Source organism: Balaenoptera musculus, chromosome 3 (genome assembly GCF_009873245.2).
Source record: "Balaenoptera musculus isolate JJ_BM4_2016_0621 chromosome 3, mBalMus1.pri.v3, whole genome shotgun sequence".
Classification (NCBI taxonomy): domain Eukaryota; kingdom Metazoa; phylum Chordata; class Mammalia; order Artiodactyla; family Balaenopteridae; genus Balaenoptera; species Balaenoptera musculus.
The window spans coordinates 117,223,908-117,245,635 of NC_045787.1; the positions used below are offsets into that span (position 1 = coordinate 117,223,908).

Sequence of the window (21,728 nt, forward strand, 5' to 3'; positions counted from 1 at the left end):
TGGGGGATCTGCTCTTCCTGCCCGCCTCTCCTCCCCCAGCTCCCCAGCTCCACTCAGATTCGATTCCCCTCCCCCCCCAACCCACCCCCGCCATTTGGTGACTAAGAAGAACTGCTGCAGGCAGACAAACCTCGGAGCAGTTTTTTAAGAGGCTGGAAGGAGACATAAGAGATTTCAGCTGCTACATTCCAAGCCCTGGGTCTGCCTTCGAGACAGCACAGCACAGAGTCAGTGCCCAGGAAGGGACTTCTGGGTCATGGGGCCCAAGACACCCCCGCAGCTCGCTGGGAAATGGCAAGTGCTGTGCATGTTGTCCTTGTGCTCCTGGGGCTGGGTGTCTGGGCAGCTTCGTTACTCAGTGGTGGAGGAGTCTGAGCCGGGGACGCTGGTGGGGAACGTTGCTCAGGATCTAGGCTTAAAGTTGACAGATCTGTTGAGCCGCCGGCTGCGGTTGGGCTCTGAGGAGAGTGGGCACTATTTTTCCCTGAGCTTGATGAGTGGTGCTCTGGCAGTGAATCAGAAAATTGACCGAGAGAGCCTGTGTGGAGCCAGCACCAGCTGCCTGCTGCCACTACAGGTGGTGACCGAACACCCGCTGGAACTAATCCGTGTAGAGGTAGAAATCCTGGATCTCAATGACAACTCTCCTAGCTTTGCCACCCCTGAGCGAGAGATACGCATCTCAGAATCAGCTGCACTTGGGGCACTGTTCCCACTGGATAGTGCCCAGGATCCAGACGTGGGTACCAATACCGTGAGCTTCTATACTCTGAGCCCCAGTAGCCACTTCTCTCTGAATGTGAAGACCCTAAAAGATGGGAAGCTGTTCCCAGAGCTGGTGCTAGAGCAGCAGCTGGACCGTGAAGCCCAGGCAAGACATCAGCTGGTGCTCACTGCTGTGGATGGGGGTATCCCACCCCGCTCAGGGACCACCCTTATCTCCATCACTGTGCTGGACATCAATGATAATGCTCCAACCTTCCAGTCCTCAGTTCTACGTGTGGGACTCCCAGAGAATGCACCCGTGGGTACCCTGCTGCTCCGCCTCAATGCCACTGATCCAGATGAAGGCACCAATGGCCAACTAGACTATTCTTTTGGAGACCATACATCTGAGGCAGTGCGGAATCTCTTCGGCCTAGACCCTAGCAGTGGAGCAATCTATGTGTTGGGTCCCATAGACTTTGAGGAATCAAGTTTCTATGAAATTCATGCAAGAGCCCGTGACCAGGGACAGCCAGCCATGGAAGGCCACTGTGTGATTCAAGTGGATGTGGGGGATGCAAATGACAACGCCCCAGAGGTACTATTGGCCTCTTTGGTCAACCCTGTCCTGGAGAGCACACCAGTGGGCATAGTAGTGGGATTATTTAATGTGCGGGACCGAGACTCAGGGAAAAATGGTGAAGTGAGCCTTGATATCTCTTCGGGCCTGCCATTTCAGATTAAGCCTTCTGAGAACCACTACTCACTGCTAACCAGCCAGCCTTTGGACCGTGAGGCCACATCCCACTATATCATTGAGCTGCTGGCCCGCGATGCGGGCTCACCTCCCTTGCATGCCCATCTCACCGTCAGGCTCAACATTTCAGATGTAAACGACAATGCACCCTACTTCACCCAGCAGCTCTACACTGCCTACATCCCAGAAAACCGGCCTCCAGGCTCCCTTCTCTGCACCGTGGCTGCCTCTGATCCAGACACTGGGGATAATGCTCGCCTCACCTACTCCATTGTAGGGAATCAGATTCAGGGAGCCCCAGCCTCCTCCTTTGTGTATGTCAACCCTGAGGATGGGCGGGTCTTTGCCCAGCGTACTTTCGACTACGAATTGCTGCAGATGCTGCAGATCGTGGTGGGCGTTCGAGACTCTGGCTCTCCCCCATTGCATGCCAACACATCTCTCCATGTGTTTGTCCTGGATCAGAATGATAATGCCCCAGCCGTGCTGCACCCCAGACCAGGCCGGGATCTCTCAGTCCCCCAGCGTCTCCCTCGCTCTGCCCCTCCTGGCTCCTTCGTCACCAAGGTGACAGCCGTAGATGCTGACGCAGGCCACAATGCCTGGCTCTCCTATTCACTGTTGCCACAGTCCACAGCCCCAGGACTGTTCCTGGTGTCTGCACACACTGGTGAGGTGCGAACAGCCCGGGCCTTACTGGAGGATGACCCTGACACCCAGCAGGTGGTGGTCCTGGTGAGGGACAATGGTGACCCTTCACTCTCCTCTACAGCCACAGTGCTGCTGATTCTGGAGGATAAGGACCCTGAGGAAATGCCCAAATCCAGCGACTTCCTCACACACCCTCCTGAGCGTTCAGACCTTACCCTTTATCTCATTGTGGCTCTTGTGGCCATCAGTCTCTTATCCTTAGTCACCTTCACCTTTCTGTCAGCCAAGTGCCTTCGGGGGCACGCAGACGGGGATGGGGGTGGGGGTGAGTGCTGTGGGCGCCAGGACTCGCCCTCCCGCGAGTTCTATAAGCAGTCCGGCCCCAACCTACAGGTGAGCTCAGACGGCACACTCAAGTACATGGAGGTGACGCTGCGGCCCACAGACTCGCACAGCCATTGCTACAGGACGTGCTTTTCACCAGCCTCGGACGGCAGTGACTTCACTTTTCTAAGGCCCCTCAGCGTCCAGCAGCCCTCAGCTCTGGCGCAGGAGCCTGACGCCTTCCGGTCCCGCTCTAACACGCTGCGGGAGCGGAGCCAGGTGAGGGGCTCGGCGCGACCCCTGGGGGCGGCAATGGAGAAGCCGCCCAGCCACATCAGGGACTTTGAACTTGGCATCCGCTCCTCTGGTGCGGGCTCCGCCCGAATGTCGGGACTGTTTGGACGGATTGTGTGGAACCAGAGGTGTGGCCGAGGCAGGGATGGGGCTCTGAGCCCGGGGAGGTGATGGTGATTGTGGCTGAGGGGGAGAGAGGAAAGGACCGACCCCACATTCAGAAAAGCCTGGGGTCTGGCGATTTCCGCCGGGTCCGGGGTCCGGGTGGAGGCGATCACAGATCCACGCCTGCAGCCAGCCTCCGAGGCTCCGGTGCGGGCACGCTCCACTGGTCTTGAGGTTTCTTCTTAGGTTTCTCCCCACTCCCTTGACCTGTGACTTCACTGTTATTCCCAACCCTCTTTATTCCCACTTCAAACCAACGCGTCTGTGGACAGAGCAGAAGCGCGCCCGCAGGGCCCGCACGAGCCACGCACCGCGCACGGGCTCGCCGCGCCTCACCCGCGCACGCACACGCCCCCTCGCACTTGGCCTCCCACGTACACCGCCTTTCACTGCCAGCCGCTCGCTGCCAGGTGCACTGGCTGTTCCGGCCCGCTCACAGCTTCCCTCCCACCCTGCTGCTCGCCTCAGAGGTACTGACTGAGCGCGCCCAGGTTGTGGCCGTCCCGGCCCGTGACGACTCTGGAGCCTCCTCCCGCCCCCGCCCGGACCTGGACCGGTCGCCTACTGGCGAGCCAGAGTCGCCCGCACCGTAGCCACTCCGGGCGCTCTAGGCGCGGGGCGGGAGGGACTCTATGACCCGCGGGCTGGCAGATCCCGCCGGGCCCGGGGCTCAGCGGAGGCCGGCGGTGCCTCCAGCCCAGAAGCCTAGCTCGGGCCGGCCAGGCTGCCCTGTGGCCCAAGGGACGGCGGGGTCCGGCCTGGGACGAGCGAACAGGCCTCTATAGGACAGGCCGCCTGGGCCCTCTGTGGCACCACCGACCTGTCTTCTGGTGGGAAGTGGGACCCCGGAACACCTGGGCTCTGGACGCTAAGACATAGGCTTTTGGCTCCGTCGTCACCACAGTGTGCCCAGAGATCTAGGATCAGGGCTTTGGGAGTGACCAAATTATCTGACACTGGCAAGTCTTTCTTTCCCTGGTTGTTGGAAAGCCATGGCCTCTGCCAGAAGCCAGCAGGGTGCTCGCATACATGGGGAAACTATAATGGTAAAAAGCATACGTTTCTGTAACCCCAGGAGCTTTTATTCCAAATATGTCTGTACCCCATCCTGCCCGTGGAATCAGAATTATAGTTTGGAACAACACCCCCATATGATTCTGATAGCTAATTGAGAGAGCCTTACTGCATACTTCCTCTTAGAACCACAGCGTCTCCTTTGCTCTTCCCCACACTTGTTGGGTAGGTACTAGAATCCTCCCTCTTATAACTGAGTTTCACAGAGCTCAAGTGACTTGCTCGAGTTCACAGGGTAAGTGGTCGAAAAAGATCTAATCCAGGTCTGTCTAACTCCAGAATTTGTGCTTTCAATCACTTGGTACTTGTAAAACTGGAGAACAGGAGGGACGGTGTGTGTCTGCCGGGATGAGGCAAAGGGGGGCATTCTTTCCCTTTTAGAGCCTAACACGTGAAGAAAAGTCTACTGGGGCTCCTTATTCCTGAGCAGCCCTAATTGAACAAACCTGGACCCGCTGTCCTTATGTAGGTTGTGAGTTGGCCTAGTTCCTGTCCTCCAATCTGTCATGGTTCCTGCATCTCCGTGTAGATTCTGCTGTCTAAGAATGTAGTAACTGAGAGCTGGACATCCCTGTGCCCTTCCCCATGGCAGCTCCAGAATGGTGATTGCAACTCCTATTGTACCTGGGATGCTAAGTTTCTGGGTTCTGCTTACATCACTGCCACCTGTGAGACTTAGAGTGAGTCATTTGGCAGCCCTGGGTCTTCCTTCTCCCCAGTGTAATCGGAGGTGCTCACACCTCCCTCTCTGCTCCTGGGAGTGAATGTGAGAATTAATTACCAGAGCACCCCAGGATGGAGAGGAAATGGCTCTAGGAGTGCTCCATGAAGAGTGTGTGGTGGGATAATACACCCTCTGGAAAGGCTGGGAGGGTCTTGGAAGTGAAGTGGCTGGCTAGAGTCCCACAGCTTCATCCAGGTGGGAGACGGCTACAGATCTGCCCCTTGGGAGCCCTGGAGATTGAGTTGGCTCTCCTTGGAGCCTGTGGGAGCTTGATCTCTGCCGGGCTCCATCCCAGCAGTTCTCTCTGTCCCAGACAGAGCTGCCTTGTTCTCTCCTCCTTAGTCAAAGCCATTGTCTGGCACAGAGTTCTGGAGGTGGGAGGTGTCCTGGGGCTTGGATGCCCTGGCATCCAAAGGCCCAGTCTGGCATGACTCCTAAATTAATAATGTATTTAGCTGTGGGAAGGGATCCTTGAGAGCCAAGGGTCTGAAGGAGGTGTCCTTCTGAATGTGTAAAGGCACAACCTGGCATGAAAAGGGTTACCCAGAGCAGCAGCCATCTTGCCGCAGAGGATGCTTTGTTCCCAGCTGAGGAGCTGAATGAAATTCTTTCTAGGGCTGGTGGAATTCTCATCTCAAAACCTCCTCTGCCACTTTTGGGGGCCTTCTCTGCACCCCTCCCCCCGGTTCCACAGAAGATGCTTTCAGCCCTTGAATCTCTGCTCAGAAGTTCTGAGTCTGGGGGCAGGGAGGAAGGGGCCGGTTCCTTAGGAAAGGAATCTGGGTTTGCTCACTGTGGTCAGATCACTGTGGTTTTATCTCTTTGTCTCTGTTACCTCAGACCTCTGAGACCTGAGGTGTATTTTGTCTTTGAAAATGAGCCTACCTCGCCCTCATCTTACCCCATTTGGGTACTCAGCCCCTTTCCCTCTGTTTTCTCCGCAGCAAGCCCCGCCCAACACGGACTGGCGTTTCTCTCAGGCCCAGAGACCCGGCACCAGCGGGTAGGTGACTGCCTCTCCAGCCCACCCTCTTCTCTGTGACATTTTTCTCAGGGATGACGTGGGACGAGATGGGGGGAGGGCTCAGCATTTGCTACAAATGGCTTCCTCCCTCAGTTGCAGATTTCAGGGAGGTTTTGGTGTGTTGGGGGCTGGTGCACAAACCCCAGAAGGAAGAGGCTCCTACTCGGGCTATTTTGGCAGCGCAATTCACACACTCATGCCTTCCCTTTGCCCCACCACACAAACCGTTTCCTGTATCTTGGGGGCTCCGTGGGAGCAAAGGATGGTCTCAAGGTGGTCTCTGGGTGGAGAGGAAGCTTTTTATACCTATCCACCGGCTCCATCCCCCTGCTCCAGATTTGGCTGGCCTCCATCCCGACTGGGCTTCAGGCCGAGGAATCTGGGACAGGAGGAGGAGAGGAGCAGCTGTCAGCAGCCAGAGCCTCCTCCAGAGCCGGCAGGAGAGAGCCGAGGCTGAGGGGAGGGAGGTCAGGCCGCTGGAGGTGGGGCTGGGGACGGAGAGCCGCCCCGCCCCGCCCCGGAGGGTCCTGCCTTCTCTGCCTGCAGGCCCTTTGTCCCTGACACTCTCTCACCGTCTTCGGCTCAGTCTCTCTGTTAGTTTGCAATCTCTGCCTCTCCCTCTCTTTCTCGTCTCGATCTCAGTTTCTGTCTTTATTGCTGTATCTTGGTCCCTACCATTTGTGTCTACTTGCACTGATCTGTGCCTCTTGCTGCACCTGCTATGGCTAGGTGCTCAATAAATGTGGAATCAATGAATAAACGTGACTCCGCCTTAGTCTCAGTCTCTGTTTCTCCTTTTCCCTCTGTCTCTGCTTCCCTGTCTCTGTCCTTGACCTCTTTTCTGTCTCTCCTTCTTTCATCATTTCCTAGTGTCCTGGTGTTCTTCTGTCTCCAGTCTCTTTCTCTCCCTCTCACTGTTTCTCCTTTCTTCTCTGCTCTCAGCCTCTCTGTGTCTCCTTTGTCTTTGTCTCTGTCTCTCTCTTTCTCTCTGTATATCTCTCTAAGTCTCTTGTCTGTCTCTTTTTGCCTTAATGGGTCTCTTTCTCTGTTGCTCTTTCTTTATCTCTCTCTCTCTCTCTCTTTTATACTGTCTTTTACTCTGTGTCCCTCTCTCTGTCTCTCATTTCTTAAAACTTGTGGGCAAGCCAGCACACACATGCCCGCCCCCCAGGCTCTCTCCCTCCCCAGCCCCTCACACACAGAGCCTTTGATCTCTGCTCTCCACCATACACCCTCCCATCCAGGCTGCCCCAGCTGCTCAGATCAATCTGGTATGAATTCCTGCTAAGACAGGAACTCCCTGGGGCGGGCGGGCGGGCGGGGGTGGGGTGGAGGGGAGGAGGACTTCAGCAAAAGACCTGCAGTTGGTCTGAGGGGAGTGGGCTCGGCTCTGGGCCAGGCCTCCCTGTTAGAAGTCGGGGAGCCTGGTGGAGTCCAAGAAGCCCAGGAGACAGAGGGAGGGCAGAGCTTGGGCTGCCTTCCCCACCTCCTCGCTGGTTGGACACTTGCTGCCCACATTTCCCCAGATGCTGAGCCCTCACTGCCACAAGAACCCAGGACAGCTTGGTGTACGGTGGAGACTCCAGCTCCCGGGCATGTGAGTCCTGCCTCTGGTATCGAGGTCGCAGGGCAGTTAGTTCCTAGCAGGCCCCTAGAAGGCAGCAAACCAGATGGCTTGGACTGCCCTTGCCCCTCCCTTGACCCCAGCTTTCTCCTTTCTCCCTGCTGGTCTTGCCAGCCTTCCCACAGGTTTATCTGTTAGGTCATTCATGTATTCGTTCATGTATTTATTCATTCAACAAATATTCATTGAGCATATCCTATGAGCCAGGCCCTGTGCTAAACATTGGCCTGTAAGAGTGAACAAGCAGACACGATCCTTGTACTCATAGGCTGCCATGCCAGCAGGGAAGACAGAAAATTGGCAACAAATCACACTAAAAAAATTTCTAGTTACAAATCATAGCAAGTTCTGGGAGGAGGGTCATGTGAGTGTAATGGGGGAGGGGGATAGAGAAGACCTCCAGGAGGAAGTGCCATTTGAGCTGAGGTGATGAGAAGTACAGGGCAATTCGTGTTCCCTTTACCCACCCCCACCCCAGGCCATATACTGGCCCTGAAGCAGAATTCACTGCTGAACTTGAGAGCCCCACCAATTGACTCTTTTTTTTAAAATAATTTTTATTGGAGTATAGTTGATTTACAATATTGTGTTAGTTTCAGGTGCACAGCAAAGTGAATCAGTTACACATATTCACATATCCATTCTTTTTTAGATTCTTTTCCCATATAGGTCATTACAGAGTATTGAGTAGAGTTCCCTGTGCTATACAGTAGGTCCTTATTAGCCGTTTGACTCTTACGTGCCTTCTGGATTGGCCGCCTTACCCCTGCCTCAAGTCCCTTTTCATCAAATGAGAGACTTGGTGGCCTAAAGTACGTGAGGGAGCTCTTGGGGAGATGGAGGAGAAGGTGCAGGAGCTCTCCCTTCCTTAGTTAACTTGAGGGGGGATGGAACAAATATTTATGATTCAGCTGCACAGGGGCCCAGATGAAATCAGATGAAATTAGGGGCCCAGTCCAGCAACTATAACTTCCCCCTTTCATTCATTCAATAAATAGTTAATAAGCACCTACCGTAGGCCAGGTAGTATTCTAGGTGTAGGAGATATAAGATAGACATAACCTCTGCCTTAGGGAGTTTACAGTGTGTTGAGGGAGACAGATATTAACCAAATAATTACTCAAAAAAATTGTAAGATTACAGCTACCCTAAGTGCTATGAAGAGCAGTTCCTGGTGGTGAGAGTATAAAATAGGGATTTGACCTGGTCAGGGAGCAGGAGGACATCCAGGAGGAAATGAGGTTGTGGATTAACCGGCTGAAGGAAAGAGGGAAGAGCATTCCAGGTGGAGGGAAGAGCATTTGCAAAGGCCCTGTGGTGAGGCCTCTCAGGGACAGCAGAATGATGCAGGTTTTCTTTGCTGCCATTCTGATGAGTCAATGGGAGTGAGAAGATGAAGAGGGGAGATTTCTCTTATGCAGTCTAACCCTGGTTCTGGCTCCCCACTGCTTCTCCGGCCCATCTTGGCTACTGGGACACCAGGTTCAGAGCAGGGCTAGTGTCGAGCTCTTCAGTAAACCTGGTTCAAGTTCAAGCCAGCGCTCTGTCACATTGCCTAGACAAAAGGAAGTCTTCTGAAGTCCCTGCCTGCCAGGTGCTCCTCCTCCCCACCGCTACCCCTGCTCAGGTCGTCCTTGTGGCTTCTCATCCCAACAGCTGTTGTCTCAAGCCCTGAGCCCAGCAAGCCAGTTCTCCTTTCTCAGGCTGTACCCCAGGCCCCGCCCTGCAGCTGTTCCCAGCCTCTGCCCAGAGGAGGGTCTCCATTTCGCTTCCCCTGGTCCCCACACTGTTCTCCTCGGATGGCTCCACACTGCCATTTCCCCTTCCATTCCACCTCCCCTGAGAGACACTATCCCTGCTTTCCCTCAGTTTGGGCAGTCATTCAACAATCAAATAGCATCTTTTTTTTCCTGCTTATAAAATAATCCATGCTCATTATAGAAACATGAGAAATAGAGAAAACAGTTTAAAAGAAAAAGCACTCATAATTTTACAACCCAGCCTCTGGGACTGCCCCTCACACACACACACACACAGCACACTAGAATACAAACTTCTTAGGGCAAGAATCATATCACCTCTTAAATCCTAGGGCCTGTCACAGGCACTGGCACATAGTGGGTACAGGTTGTAGTTCTGCCTGTTACCAGCTGTGTGATTTTGGGAAAGTCTCTCAACCTCTCTCAGCCCCAGTTTCATCTGCTGGGAAATAGGGATAATAACACTTATCTGTAGGTGGTTCTGAGGCTGAAATAGACAATATGTATATAATTTAGTCAGCCCACTACCCAGAAATAAGAAGCTCTGAGTAAATGGTTCAAAAAGAATTCTGTCTCTCTACTCATCTCCTGCCCACGTGCTTGGCCTCCAGCCTTCAATCATTTCCCAAGAATCCTTTCCGCCATCCTTTCTGCCCAGCCCATCATGGTTCCAGGCCCACCCTTCCACTCACCTTTATTCCCTCAACACCATCACCCACCACCACAGGGTATCCTAACCTGGTGTCTGACCCTGTTGTCTACCCCACAGCCCCAAAGCTCTTCTCCCTGCTGCTCACCCCCCTACCTGCTCTCCCCACTCTTTCCCCATTAGGCCCTTCACCTCGGCCTGAGGCCACCTGCCTCAGCCCTGCGCCCCCAGGCAGGCCCAGAGAGAGATCAGTGTGCCTGCGAGTAAGGACTCCTGGATTTTCATGGAGACAGAGGTGGCTGAGGCTCCATCACTGGGCTCCCGTCCTCCCAGAGGTGCCCCCAACCCTCCGTCTTCTCATAGGAGCAACCATGACCTTTAAATACTTAAATCCGATCATGACAACCCCCCTTTTATATACTTCAGTGGTTTCCCAGAGCTCTTAGGATGAGACCAAAATCTTTAGTGTACACTCTGCAGCCCCAGGCCCTGACACCACCGCGCCTTATGGCAGCCACACTGGTTTTCTCCTAGTGGTTTGAACCCACCAAGCTCCTCCCAGCCTCAGAGCCTGGGGCGTATTGCTCCCTCTGCTTGGAAAGCTTTCACAACACTACCCTTCTCCTAGTTAACTTAATTTTACCCCTCAGTTTTTTAGTTTGAAATGTTTCAAACCTCTCAAAGTTGAAAGAATCATATGATGAACATCCAAATACTCTTTTAAACCTAGATTCATCAATCGTTAATATTTTGCACATTTACTTTCTCCTCTCTCTCTGTCTCTCAACATGCACACACACACACACACACACACACCCCCCACCCCACACACTTTTTTTCTGAACCATTTGAGAGTTGCAGACATCGTAACATTTGAAATACTTCAGTATCTCTCTCCTGATAACAATAACATTCTCATACATAACCACAAAAGAATGATCACATTTGAAGAATTTAACATTAATGCAATAATATACTGTCTACTAGCAGATTTTCATAAATGTTCCCCAAGTGTCCTTTCAACCTGTATTTTTTTTCTTTTAACTCCAGAATTCAATCAAGGAACACGAATTGCATTTGCTTGCTACCTCTCTTTCATTGCCTTTAATCTAAAACAGCCTCCTTACCTTTTGGAGGGTTGTTTTTTTTAAGACATAGACATGTCTTAAAGAGTCCAGGCCAGTTGTCTTTCAAAATGTCCCACAGTCTGGATTTGCTGATCATTTTCTCATGGTGAGATCAGGTTACAGAGTCTGATAAGAACACTGCGTGGGTGACATTGTACACTTTCTGCTGGGAATCATTTCCTGTCAGTTTGTCCCATTGTCAGTGATGCTCAGTTTGTTCCCTGGGTTAAAGTGGTATCCCCAGATGTCTCTGTTACAAAGATATTTTTAAATATTGGTGATTAATAAGTAATCTGTGGGTGATATTTGAGACTCTGCAGCAACCTTTCGCTGCTTTTAGTATTTTAGTATTCACTGATGATCCTTGCCTGAATCAGTTTTTACATCAGCAGTTATACAGTGTTGATTTTCTATCACTCCTCCTACGTTTGTTTGGCTGACATTCTCCTGCAGGTCACCTGAATAGCCTCTTCAGATTTAAATTCCCTGTCTTTTCCTTGAGGAAGCCTGGACTGACTGGCTCCCTAACCCCAACTAGGTCAGAACTCTCCTTTACCCCTGCTCTTTGCCTCCATGGCACTTGCTTGTCACAATTACAATTCAATTATTGTGTAATTATTTAATATCTGCCTCTCAATGGAGATCGAGCATCGTGAAGTCAGACGATTTCAGTCATGTTCACAGCTACAAACCCAGCACCTAGTCCTGTGTCTGGCACACAGTACTTGCTCAATAAATATTGATTGAATAAATGAACCCAGAATCCCAGCTCTTCCCATTCTGTGGAGGGAGAAATGGCATTCCTGCTTTCTCCTCCAACCCTAACTCTACATTTGCTGTGACAGTGTAGAGGGCACCACACAGCAGCTGGTCTGAGCCTTAGACTGAGTCCACCTGCCTGGGGATGGGAATTCCAGATCAGGGGAAACCATAAGCAGGGACAGACCTTGGAAAACTTGTAAAGCAGCTCTTGACTGTGCTCAGCCACGGTGACGAAATACACACACAGACACACACACGCTCTTTCATGCCTTCAAGGCCTTCCCTGCAGCCCCTCCCCTGGTGCCAAACCCTTCTTACCTCATAGTGAGCCTAACTTACTGGGCAGGGCTTTCCCCATTCATTCAGGCAACAAACATTTATTGAGGAACTTTAGTGTTCCAGGTAGTGCAAAGGTCGACTAATAGACCGTGTGTGTCAGGCTGCTTCCCCTTCCCCTCAAAAATGGAAATCATTTGATCCCTGAGAATTCCCCCCCAAAGCATGGAAATAGTTACTATGGGAAAAATCCAAATTGGGCTAGCATTCCTTAGCGTTCTTGTACAGGTTAACATTTTTAACAATTAGGAATCACCTCGTGCTTTTCTCAATGCTTAGAGCACCTAAAGCTCTTAACTAGGTGCTTCAGTAGAAAACGGGCACAGTCCTGGTCCCAGAGCTCAAGGAGCTGGGTCTGGGGGTGGAGCAGACAGGTGGGGACAGCGGCAGTCACAGTGGGACTCGAGCCGCCGCCGCAGGGCAGACAGTGGGGGTGGGAGCACAGTGGAGGCACCTGACCCAGCCTGGGTGGCCTTAGGGGTCCCCTCTGGCAACCTATTCATGTTACCAAGGCAGAGGTAGGGAACTTGCATTCTAGGGAATGGTATCTGCCCAAGACGTGCTGCAAGAGAGAGTTTGAGGAATTAGGGAAAGCGCCTCAGAAAAGGTTTCTGATAGAATGTTTGAGAGCGAGGTTGGGGGTGTTCTTGTGAAATAGGAGGGGCTGGTCCTTGTGTGCCTGTGGATTTTATCCTGAGGGCTCAGCGAGCCATTGAAGTGATCAGACTTGAGTTTTAGAAACCTCTCTCCCTGTCTCGTGGGGCCCCCAACCTCTCCCCCTAGGTTCTCTCTAGGTTCTCACACCTTTCTCAAGTTCTGGTACATTCTCTCCCGTTTCCCACCCTCACTGTCCTCGGGAGAGGGTCTGCTCTCCCTCACTGTGAGCCACTGCTCCCTCAAGGCGGGGCAAGCTTCAGTGCATCCTGCCCTCTCCCTCGAAGGGCCATGGTGTCTGAAACAGTAGAAAGCTGGTTTGGGGGACTGGCAAATGGGGAGGGGGCTCTGGCTTCTGAAGGATTGTATAAGCCGCCTCCTACCTTGCTGCAAGGGAGCAGGTCTTGGGCATGGGCTGGGGATAGGCGCTGGATGTGGGAGCCCTGGGAGAGGACAGGAGGGGCATGAGCTGGTGGCTTGGGAGACCGTGCTCACCATCCCACTCTCTCCGCAGATCCCAAAACGGCGATGAAACCGGCACCTGGCCCAACAACCAGTTTGACACAGAGATGCTGCAAGCCATGATCTTGGCCTCCGCCAGTGGTAAGTTGTGCCAGCATGTGTGGGATGGGAGATCTGGGGTTCTGGGGTGCATCCCACAGCACCGTGCCCTGAGACTGGCTTTCCACCTATGTGGTTCCTCTGGACCTTTCAGCCGATCTGAGGCAGCCCATAATTCCAGGATATAAAGCCGGGTTAGGGAATAGCTGAGGGATGGGGGGCTCCTGGGATGCCCAGAGGGAAATGAACAGGGAAAGATCCTTGCAGGAGAAGTAGGGAGTAGTGGTTAAAAGTCTAGCCTTGGAACAACTATAGGTCAGGTCCTAGCTCTGCCGCTAACGACCTTTGTGACTTTGATCAGTTGGTTTAATCTCTCTAAACCTCAGTTTCCTCAGCCAAGAAAATGGGGACAGCGACCTCAAAGGATTGTTGTAAGGATTCAGTGAGATGATACCGTAAGGCACATAGTACTGGGCCTGGCACATACATGCCCTCAATCCATGGAAGTGGGTGTGGATACTCCCAGCAGGGAGCACACACTCTCTTGTTTGGTTGTCCCCACTTGCAGAGCAGGATTTTGGTTCTCCCACAAGGCTAACAAAGAACTTCAACAATAGAGATTCAGGTGATGGTTTTCATCCCTGAAGAGTAAGAAGAGTCCTGAGCCGTGGGGATGGAGGGGGGCGGAATAATATCATTAGTACTTAAGAGCACAGGCTTTGGAGGCAGGCCAGCCTGGATTCAAATCCTGGTGCCACCACTAAGCTGTGAGTCATCAGGCAAGTGACCACTAAGCTGTGAGTCATCAGGCAAGTGACTAAGCCCCTCTGGGCCGAAGTTTCACTGACTACAAAATCCGTACGATAATAACAGATCTCACTGTGGTGTCGTGAGGGCAGAATGTAAGGCCTCAGCATGGGATTGGCAGAGAGGAAGGGCATGATATGCAATGGCGAAAATTGATTAACGATTATCTTTTTTGACCCATGGTGGGATAGAAGGTAGAATTAGAATAACGCCTGCTAATAAGGACTAGCTTCTGGAGCAGCCAGTCCTGCGCTTATATGGAAGCCGGCAGTGGCCTTACATAGTGAACCGAGAGCCCAGCTGTCCAGCATGTCTGGAGGCCTGGTGGGTAGAGAACCAGGTAAAGTCAGAACTGTAATCACTATAGTTGTGCCTGTGTGCTGCCCCAGCACATGCTAGGCAAACGTGATGGGCCACATGTCAGTGGATCCTCTCACCAGCTCTGCAAGGCAGGTCTAATTCCTTCCATTTGATAGATGAGGGAACCAAGAAGTCGCTTGCTCCAAGGCTCCCATTTTGAGTTGCAGACTGGCAATTCTAACCCAGCCCGACTCCTACGTTCATGCCCTTTGTACACCAGTGACTGTGTCTGCCTTTCCATCCAGCCTCAGTTTCCCTTCTAGCTGAATAAGTTTAGAGGCTGAACTTCTCTTAATGCTGCGTTCTTCTCCCAGATTAGGGTTCCAGATAAAATACAGGATGACCCATTAATTGTAACTTCAGATAAACAACAAGTCATATTTTAGCATAAGTAGGTCCCAAATGTTAGGACTGGGACATACTGTACTAGAAAAAAATTACATGAAATTCAGATTTAACTGGGCACCCTTTAGTTTTATTTGTTAAATCTGGCAAGCCTTCCCCGGATGTCTGTGAGGCCCAGTGGGATGAGGCCGTGGGTGGTGAAGAGGAAGGGAGAAGGGGCGGGGGGCCAGCCTTCTGGGACAGAGCTGACCCCGGTTCGGGGTGGGAGTGGGAGCGCTGCTGTAGCTCTAGAGAGGCCAGATACTGAGGATCAAAGAGGCAGGTGGCTGGGTCTGAGGAGATGCCAAGTTGGGTTCTTGAGGGAAGTAAACAGACGACAGCAAGGTATATTTAGCTGTTGTGGCTTTGAGCCCTAAGGCCAGGAAGCAGACTTTTTAGCCTAAATCCAGATTTTAAAAACAGAAATGGAGTCGGTATTTATAGCCCCAGAGCCTCCCAGAAGGCCCCCCGGGTCACCGCAGTCTGGCTCCCCTGTCAGGGCTCCACCCCTCTGGCCCACACAGGGCCCGACCCGAGTGTCAGCTGGGGGGATGGACCTTGGGGGTGGAGGTGGCAGGGTCAGGCCCTACTCTCACTTTCACACCCGCTTCCTGGCCCTGGAGCCAGAAAGGTTCCTGGAGTCCAGCCCAGCCAGGCCTGTGGGCTGCTGAGGAGGAGTGAGAGTAAGTATACTTGGGAGGCTTTTTAAATAAACCTTCGAGGGGAAGGTGTGCTCTCAAGGAGGCTGCAGCCTGTGGCTCAGCTGGCCCTGGCTGAGTCTCACCAGGCTTCCTGGACTGCTTGGCGTTGCCGCCCTCAGCCCCGGGGTGGCGAGGGCAGGGCGGGAGGAGCGGGCAGGATGGGGCTGGGAGGTGCTACCCTGAGGAGAGAGGCTGGCAGCGCTCTCACCTCCTGCAGGCCAGAGGATGCCCAGGTTCTTTCTTGCTGCTCTTCAAAATCTGTTTCTCCTCGGACTCAGGGAAGATCCTGGTTCCTGCCCAGTGTAGGTCTTGCAGGGTTAGAAGGGGGGCGGGGCCATTGGAGACTTGATTCCACAGAAGGTCAGAGCCTTCACTCCAACTGAGGTCGGGGTCAGGCAGGGCCTCGGTCAGGGTCACAGGGCTGGCTCCTTCGTGGCAGAGCTGACCGGACGGAACTCAAGTGCAGCCCGTTTCTGTTACACTCTGGGTTTCCCCATCTTCCTCCCTCCTGGTCCAGCCCAGCTTCACTGCATCCCACAGGGCCCAGGTTAACATCAGGTCTGGCCTTCTGGGGAGGAGGTGGCGGGGCTGGCTTTGTCATTTTCATCTGCTCGCGTGCTCCTTAGAGATCGTGGGTGCATGTAGGATGTGGGTGGGCCTGGCTTCCAGTTACCCAGTCAAGCCTATTTCCTAGCTTTCTCCTTCTGCCTCCCTTCTCCCTGTTTCTTCCCATTTCTTCCCCTTTCTCTCTCCCTGTTGTCTGTCTCTCTCTGGCGCCTCTGACAGTCTCCCCTCGACCCTTAAATCACTCTGGAACCCTGGCTCTTGAAGCCGGATCTGGGCCCCCTCCCCCATTGCTTCCATTCCCGGGGCGGGGTGGGGGGGAGGAGGAGGGAGCAGCGCGGTCGAGGACCCGCTCCCTCCTGGAGTTAATTAGGGAAAACGGAGGAAATGTCCTTGCAATGAAAGGGCTGGGGGAGGGGCGAAGCCTGAGGAAGGAGAGGAGGAAGTGGGCGCTGCTCCCTCCCACCCAACGTACTTCCCCGCCCCCTGAAGGCCCTCGGACGACGGAGATTTGGGGCTTGAAATGGAGGCTGTGGAAACCTGAGCGCTGGAGTGAGGAGGCGGAAAGGCCGGGGCTCATCTCTCCTCGGCTTTCTCTCATGCCCCTCCCCCTCTGGTGCTGTCCTTTGAAAATATTTCCTGTCTGTTTCTCAATCCCTGGTTGGTGTCCCAGGATTACTCAGCCTCTCTGGCTTTAGTCACCCTCTCTACCCACTCCCAGGGTCTGGGGTGAGGGTGGAGGGAGGCCTGGGTGGGGGGAACCTCTTCTGCTGGACGGGGGCTGGGCTGGGGTGGGCACTCCTGGGGCTTTAACTCTCCAACTGTGGGAGGACTCCAGCAAGAGGCTTCATGAGCTCTGCCAGAGTCATCAAAACTCCTGGTTTGTTACCCCCTGGGGAGGCAGTGCGGGAACATGTAGGGTAGAAGCAGTGACACGCTGTATGGTGATGGTGGTGGTGATGGTGGCAGCAGCTGACGTTTAGTGAGCTCTTACCAAGTGCTTCACTGGATGAAGCACTGGCTCCTTGAATCCTCACAAAACCCCTATGAAGTAGGTACTTCTGTGCTTCTCTCCCTTTAACATGCATACACATCACCTGGAGATCTTGTTAAAATGCAGATTCTGAGTCTGTGATTCTCACAAGCTCCCAGGTGACACTGAGCCAGGGTCAGAATTTGCACTTCTCTGGACCCCAGTTTCTTCTTGTGCAGGATGGGAAGTTGGGCTACGGGCTCTCTCTGATGTCACCTACTCTGACATTGTGAGCCTGTGCCTACATTGTACCTAAGACATCTGGTCCTGGGATCATCATCTTCTCAGCCTCTCTCCCCCTCCTGTATCCTCAGAGCAGTGATGAGGTGCAGGCCTCTGGTGGTGGTGGTGACCATACCCTACAGCATACACTTAAGATACACTTAGGCCTCACCCCTGCTCTCATCTGTCCTGGCTGGTAGGCCTTGGGCTAGTCTTTTACCTTCTCTGACCCTTGCTTCTCTCATCTGTAAAGTGGGAATAAGAGCACACACGTCCCTGGAGTGTTGAGTTGAAGTTAAAAGCCGTCGTGCATATGCAACATCTAGCAAGGTGCTTGGCACACAGTAGGCACTGGTTGCTGTTATGGAATGAATCCCGGGAAAAGCACCTACTCCTAACTCAGAACAGAACGGCTCAGTGCCCGCTCTGTGCTTGGCACTGGGTGGAACAGGATAGGAACCTGCACGGACCATGGTCTTGGCCCCCCAGGAGTCTGTGGTCTAGTGTGGAGACCAGAGAGGCTGCCTGGAGAAGGGCTAGGGCAGGGACTTGAGAGCAGTGTCTCAGCCCTGAGAGAAATGACAGCTAGCGTGTTTGAAGTCACTAGTCTATGTGCTTTACGTATGTAATCTTGGTTAGCCTTCACGAAAACCGGAAGAGATAGGTACTATTATTATCCCCATTTTGCAGTTCAGGAAACTGAGGAGACATAGGGAGGTTAGGTACACTTGACTAGGATCACAGTTAGTAGGTAAAAGAACTAGGAATGAAACCTAGGCGGTCACTCTAGAGCCTCTTAGCCCTACCCCTTGTGGGTGGGATGGTGTATCCAGTGCTATAACTGCTTGTGCTATAAGAGAGTAACTGTTGGGGACCCTGAAGTTTAGCCCCTGACCTTCCCTTGTCTCTGCAGAAGCCGCTGATGGGAGCTCCACCCTGGGAGGGGGTGCCGGCACCATGGGCTTGAGTGCCCGCTACGGACCCCAGTTCACCCTGCAGCACGTGCCCGACTACCGCCAGAACGTCTACATCCCCGGCAGCAATGCCACTCTGACCAACGCAGCTGGCAAGCGAGATGGCAAGGCCCCGGCAGGTGGCAACGGCAACAAGAAGAAGTCGGGCAAGAAGGAGAAGAAGTAATGCGGAGGCCAGGCCTTGGAGCCACAGGGCAGCCTCCCTCCCCAACCAGCCCAGCCTCTCCCTAGCTGTGCCCAGGCCTCGGATTTTCAGGGCTCACCCCCAGGATACTGGTAGGGGCCCAGGCCATGCTCCCCTTGGGAAACAGAAACAAGTGCCCAGTCAACACCGCCCCTCTGCCCCCAGGGGATTGAATATGCAAAGGGAGTTCTGCTGGGAACCCCCATCCAATCAATTGCTGTGCCCATGGGGGTAGTGGGTTAGTGCAGACACCATTTATCACACCCCCTTCAGCTACAGCTGAACTCCTCCATCTTCCAAATTCAATCAGGCCCATCCATCCCCTGCCTCCCTCCTCCCCGACCCACCCCACCCTCCTCCTCAGCAGCTCCTCTTTCTTAAGTTGTTTGGGGGTGTTGAGGTACCTGGTGACCTAAAAAGGCTCATAGTTCTGAAGAGTTGGAAGGGCATCATGACCTCTTGGCCTCTCCTTCAGTTCTCAGACTTCCCCCAAAGCATGGTTTGGTGCCAATCCCTTCACCTCCTTCCAGGACCTGAGACCAAGCTCAAGTTTTGGGAGATATGGTCACCATTCCCATGGTACTGATGCTTGCTGGATTTAGGGAGGGCATTTTGCTACCATGCCTCTTCCCAACACCCTGGGGACCAGTCTTTTGTTTTGTTTTTCATTGTTTGATGTTCCCACTGCATGCTGTGACTTCCCCCTCCCCAAACAAGAGACTTCACTGCATGTTCTAAGACAGTATGGGGTGGTAAGATAAAGAAGGGAAGGGCGTGTGTGTGTGTGTGTGTGTGTGTGTGTGTGTGTGTGTGTGTGTGTGTGTATGGGGGGATGGACAAAGCTTGATCCATCAGTTAACAGGGTCTTGCAGGAGGCTCTGTATGCCCCCAGGGTACTGCCCAGATCCCCAGATTCCAGCCATAAGCCAAGCACCAGGCTGGACCCTCATCTATCATATACAGGGCAGCCCAGGCAGCCAGCGGTGGGCTGAGCTACGGGCACCAATGGATTTAAACTGGCATTATGGTCCAAGGAAGCTCCGAGCAGGTTTGGGACCAGGTCCCCTGGAGAGGTCAGAGGGGCCTCTGTGGGTGCTGGGTACTCCAGAGGTGCTGCTGGTGGAAGGATCAGTGTGGCCCCAGCAGGAAGGGAGGGCCAGCTAGACCATTTTTGGTCCCTGGGTTGGGAAGGAAAGGAGCTAGAGCAGGGACCAAGTGGAAAGTGTCAGCCCAGGATCAGGGCTTCTCCACAGGGCCCCTGCATCCAGCAGCCCCAGTCCTTCACCTCGACAGGTGCCATTGCTTCTCTGTGAAGGCCACTGCCCAGGCCCCCAGTCCGCCCCCTCGTGGCCAGAGCCTGGTTAAAGTCCCCCAGTGCCTCCTTGTGCATAGACCTTCCTCTGCCCACCCCTTCTGCCCCCGGCGTCCAGTTCACCCAGAGGGGCTTCGCGAGAACCCCACCCCGGCCCTTGCAGTGGTGTAGAGCCCCCCCCTCCCCTTTCGGCTGGTGTAGAATAGCCAATAGTGTAGTGCGGCGTGCTTTTCCGTAATGGCGAGTGGGCCGCGGGCGGCGGGCTCCGCGCAGCCGTCTGTCCCCGAATCTGCCTGCGGCGGCCCGTGCTGTGTTTCGTGCTGTGTCCACGCGCTGCGGCGACCCCCTCCCGCGTCCTGACTCCTCTAAGCGCTTCTCTTTGCATAGTCACGTAGCTCCCCACCCCACCCCCTTCCTGTGTCTCACGCAAGTTTTATACTCTAATATTTATATGGCTTTTTTTCTTTGAAAAAAATTAAAAGATTTCTTCTGAAAGGTTCACCGTTTCTATGTAAGAGATGGGGGCTCCTGGCATGTGTGGATGAAGTGATGAGCTCAGAGTTGTATGCTGGAAGACGAGCGGGATCGGGAGGCGATTATTGTGCTGCGTGTCGGTTTTGTGTCATTGCCCGAGAGTCTGTGTATAATTGTTAAATGCGGCAACACCGTCGTGCATGTATAATGGTGTGCGTTGACCGTAATGGTGCTTGTGGATCTGTACCCCGTGTGTGTAATCGGCTTGCGGGTCCGCTGTGGGGGAGGGGATTTCTGAGCGCGACGTGGCAGCGTGCGGCCGAGGGTTCCGTTGTCTGTTTGCTGCTGTCTCCAGGCAGAAGAGGAGACCCGGGCGAGGGGGCGGCGCGGGCTGGCAAATAGAGCTGGAGAGGGGGCCGTGGACGTTTCCTGAGTTCCGCCCCTTCCCTGCTAGAATGACCACCCCGAGCGCCCTGCCAGGCTTCGCGGGAGGAGGGTGGACTCTCCTCTGCCAGTCCTCCTCCACACCCCTCACCTCCCCCACCCTCCCTCCCAGGGGGCTTGGAATGCGTGTGGGGGGGGGCGGGGGGCGGGCGGTGTCAAGGGGACAGAAAGGGCATGGAGGACATAAGATTGCCCGCAGGCGCAGATGCCCTCCCTCCTTCCTCTCTCCCTGTCTCTGTGCTTTCCATTCACTTTTCACCTAGCCCACCTCCCGCCTCCTCCAGCCTCCTGGAAGCAAGGAGGGATTCGAGGTTGCTGCCGCCAAAGAAGCTGCAGGCAACAGAGTCGGAGGAAGGGGCGGAAGGACATAAAGACAGACCCATTGGGGTTTTCAGGGGGGTCGGTGAGGGCAAGGGCATGCCCAACCGCAGGGTTGGGGGTGGCTGTCTCTGGGCGTCCTCTCCCAGAGCCGGTCAAGCGGTCTGCCAGCTTCTGAAGTCTGTTGTCATGGAAACCAAGCTTTCCAACTAGGTAGGCATCTGGGGGCGGCTTTCTTGCGTGGGAGGAAGGGTGGTGTGCGTGGTTGCTGAGATGGAAGCAGGGTTTTGTTTCCAAGATCCAGGCTGCAGAGGGCGGGGTGCCGGGCGCCTGGGTTCTATTCCAGGCACGGCAGGAGACTGGCAGAGCGTGTGAGCAGCTGTGGTTGGTCCCCTAATTGGTATGTGTGCCTATACAGCTCTAAGCCAGAAACGCGTGGCCTCTGGGGGTAGGGAAGAAGGAGGCAGGGAACGCATCTCCACATCCCCAGCCATACTAGGGAGGCAGCTGCTCAGGCTCCAGGGCTACTTAAGAGGCTTTTATTTCCTGTTCCAGAGCCTGCCCAAATAGGTTTGCGGTTCCTCTCCGAGCCCTTCCCTGTCTGTTCTGGACCTGGTTTGTAAGATTTCTTTGTGCAGGTCACAATGTGCTCAAACAAGTCTGGCTCTGAGCATCAAGTCATCTGGAGCATGACCTCTGTCTTTTGAACTCTGCTGGGCAGGCTCACGTTTCCACCCCAGGGTAAGCCCTAGCCTGTAAT

At 53.9% G+C, this 21,728-nt stretch overlaps 1 protein-coding gene across 18 annotated transcripts in view; it reads left to right on the plus strand.

Moving 5' to 3' along the window:
* LOC118893074 (protocadherin gamma-C3) overlaps nt 1-20,231 on the plus strand; it is a 161,924-nt gene extending 141,693 nt beyond the window's left edge. For 14 of the 18 annotated variants that reach the window (XM_036848247.1, XM_036848243.1, XM_036848240.1 and 11 more), the window contains 3 exons: nt 5,639-5,697; nt 13,145-13,233; nt 18,176-20,231. In XM_036848247.1, coding sequence (XP_036704142.1) covers nt 5,639-5,697; nt 13,145-13,233; nt 18,176-18,402 — 375 coding nt within the window. In that variant the 3' untranslated portion in view covers nt 18,403-20,231. Of the gene's footprint in view, nt 1-127; nt 2,717-5,638; nt 5,698-13,144; nt 13,234-18,175 lie in introns of those variants that run through there. The other 4 variants (XM_036848251.1, XM_036848252.1, XM_036848250.1 and 1 more) reach the window with 3 other exon arrangements.
* Nucleotides 20,232-21,728: the final 1,497 nt, after the last annotated feature.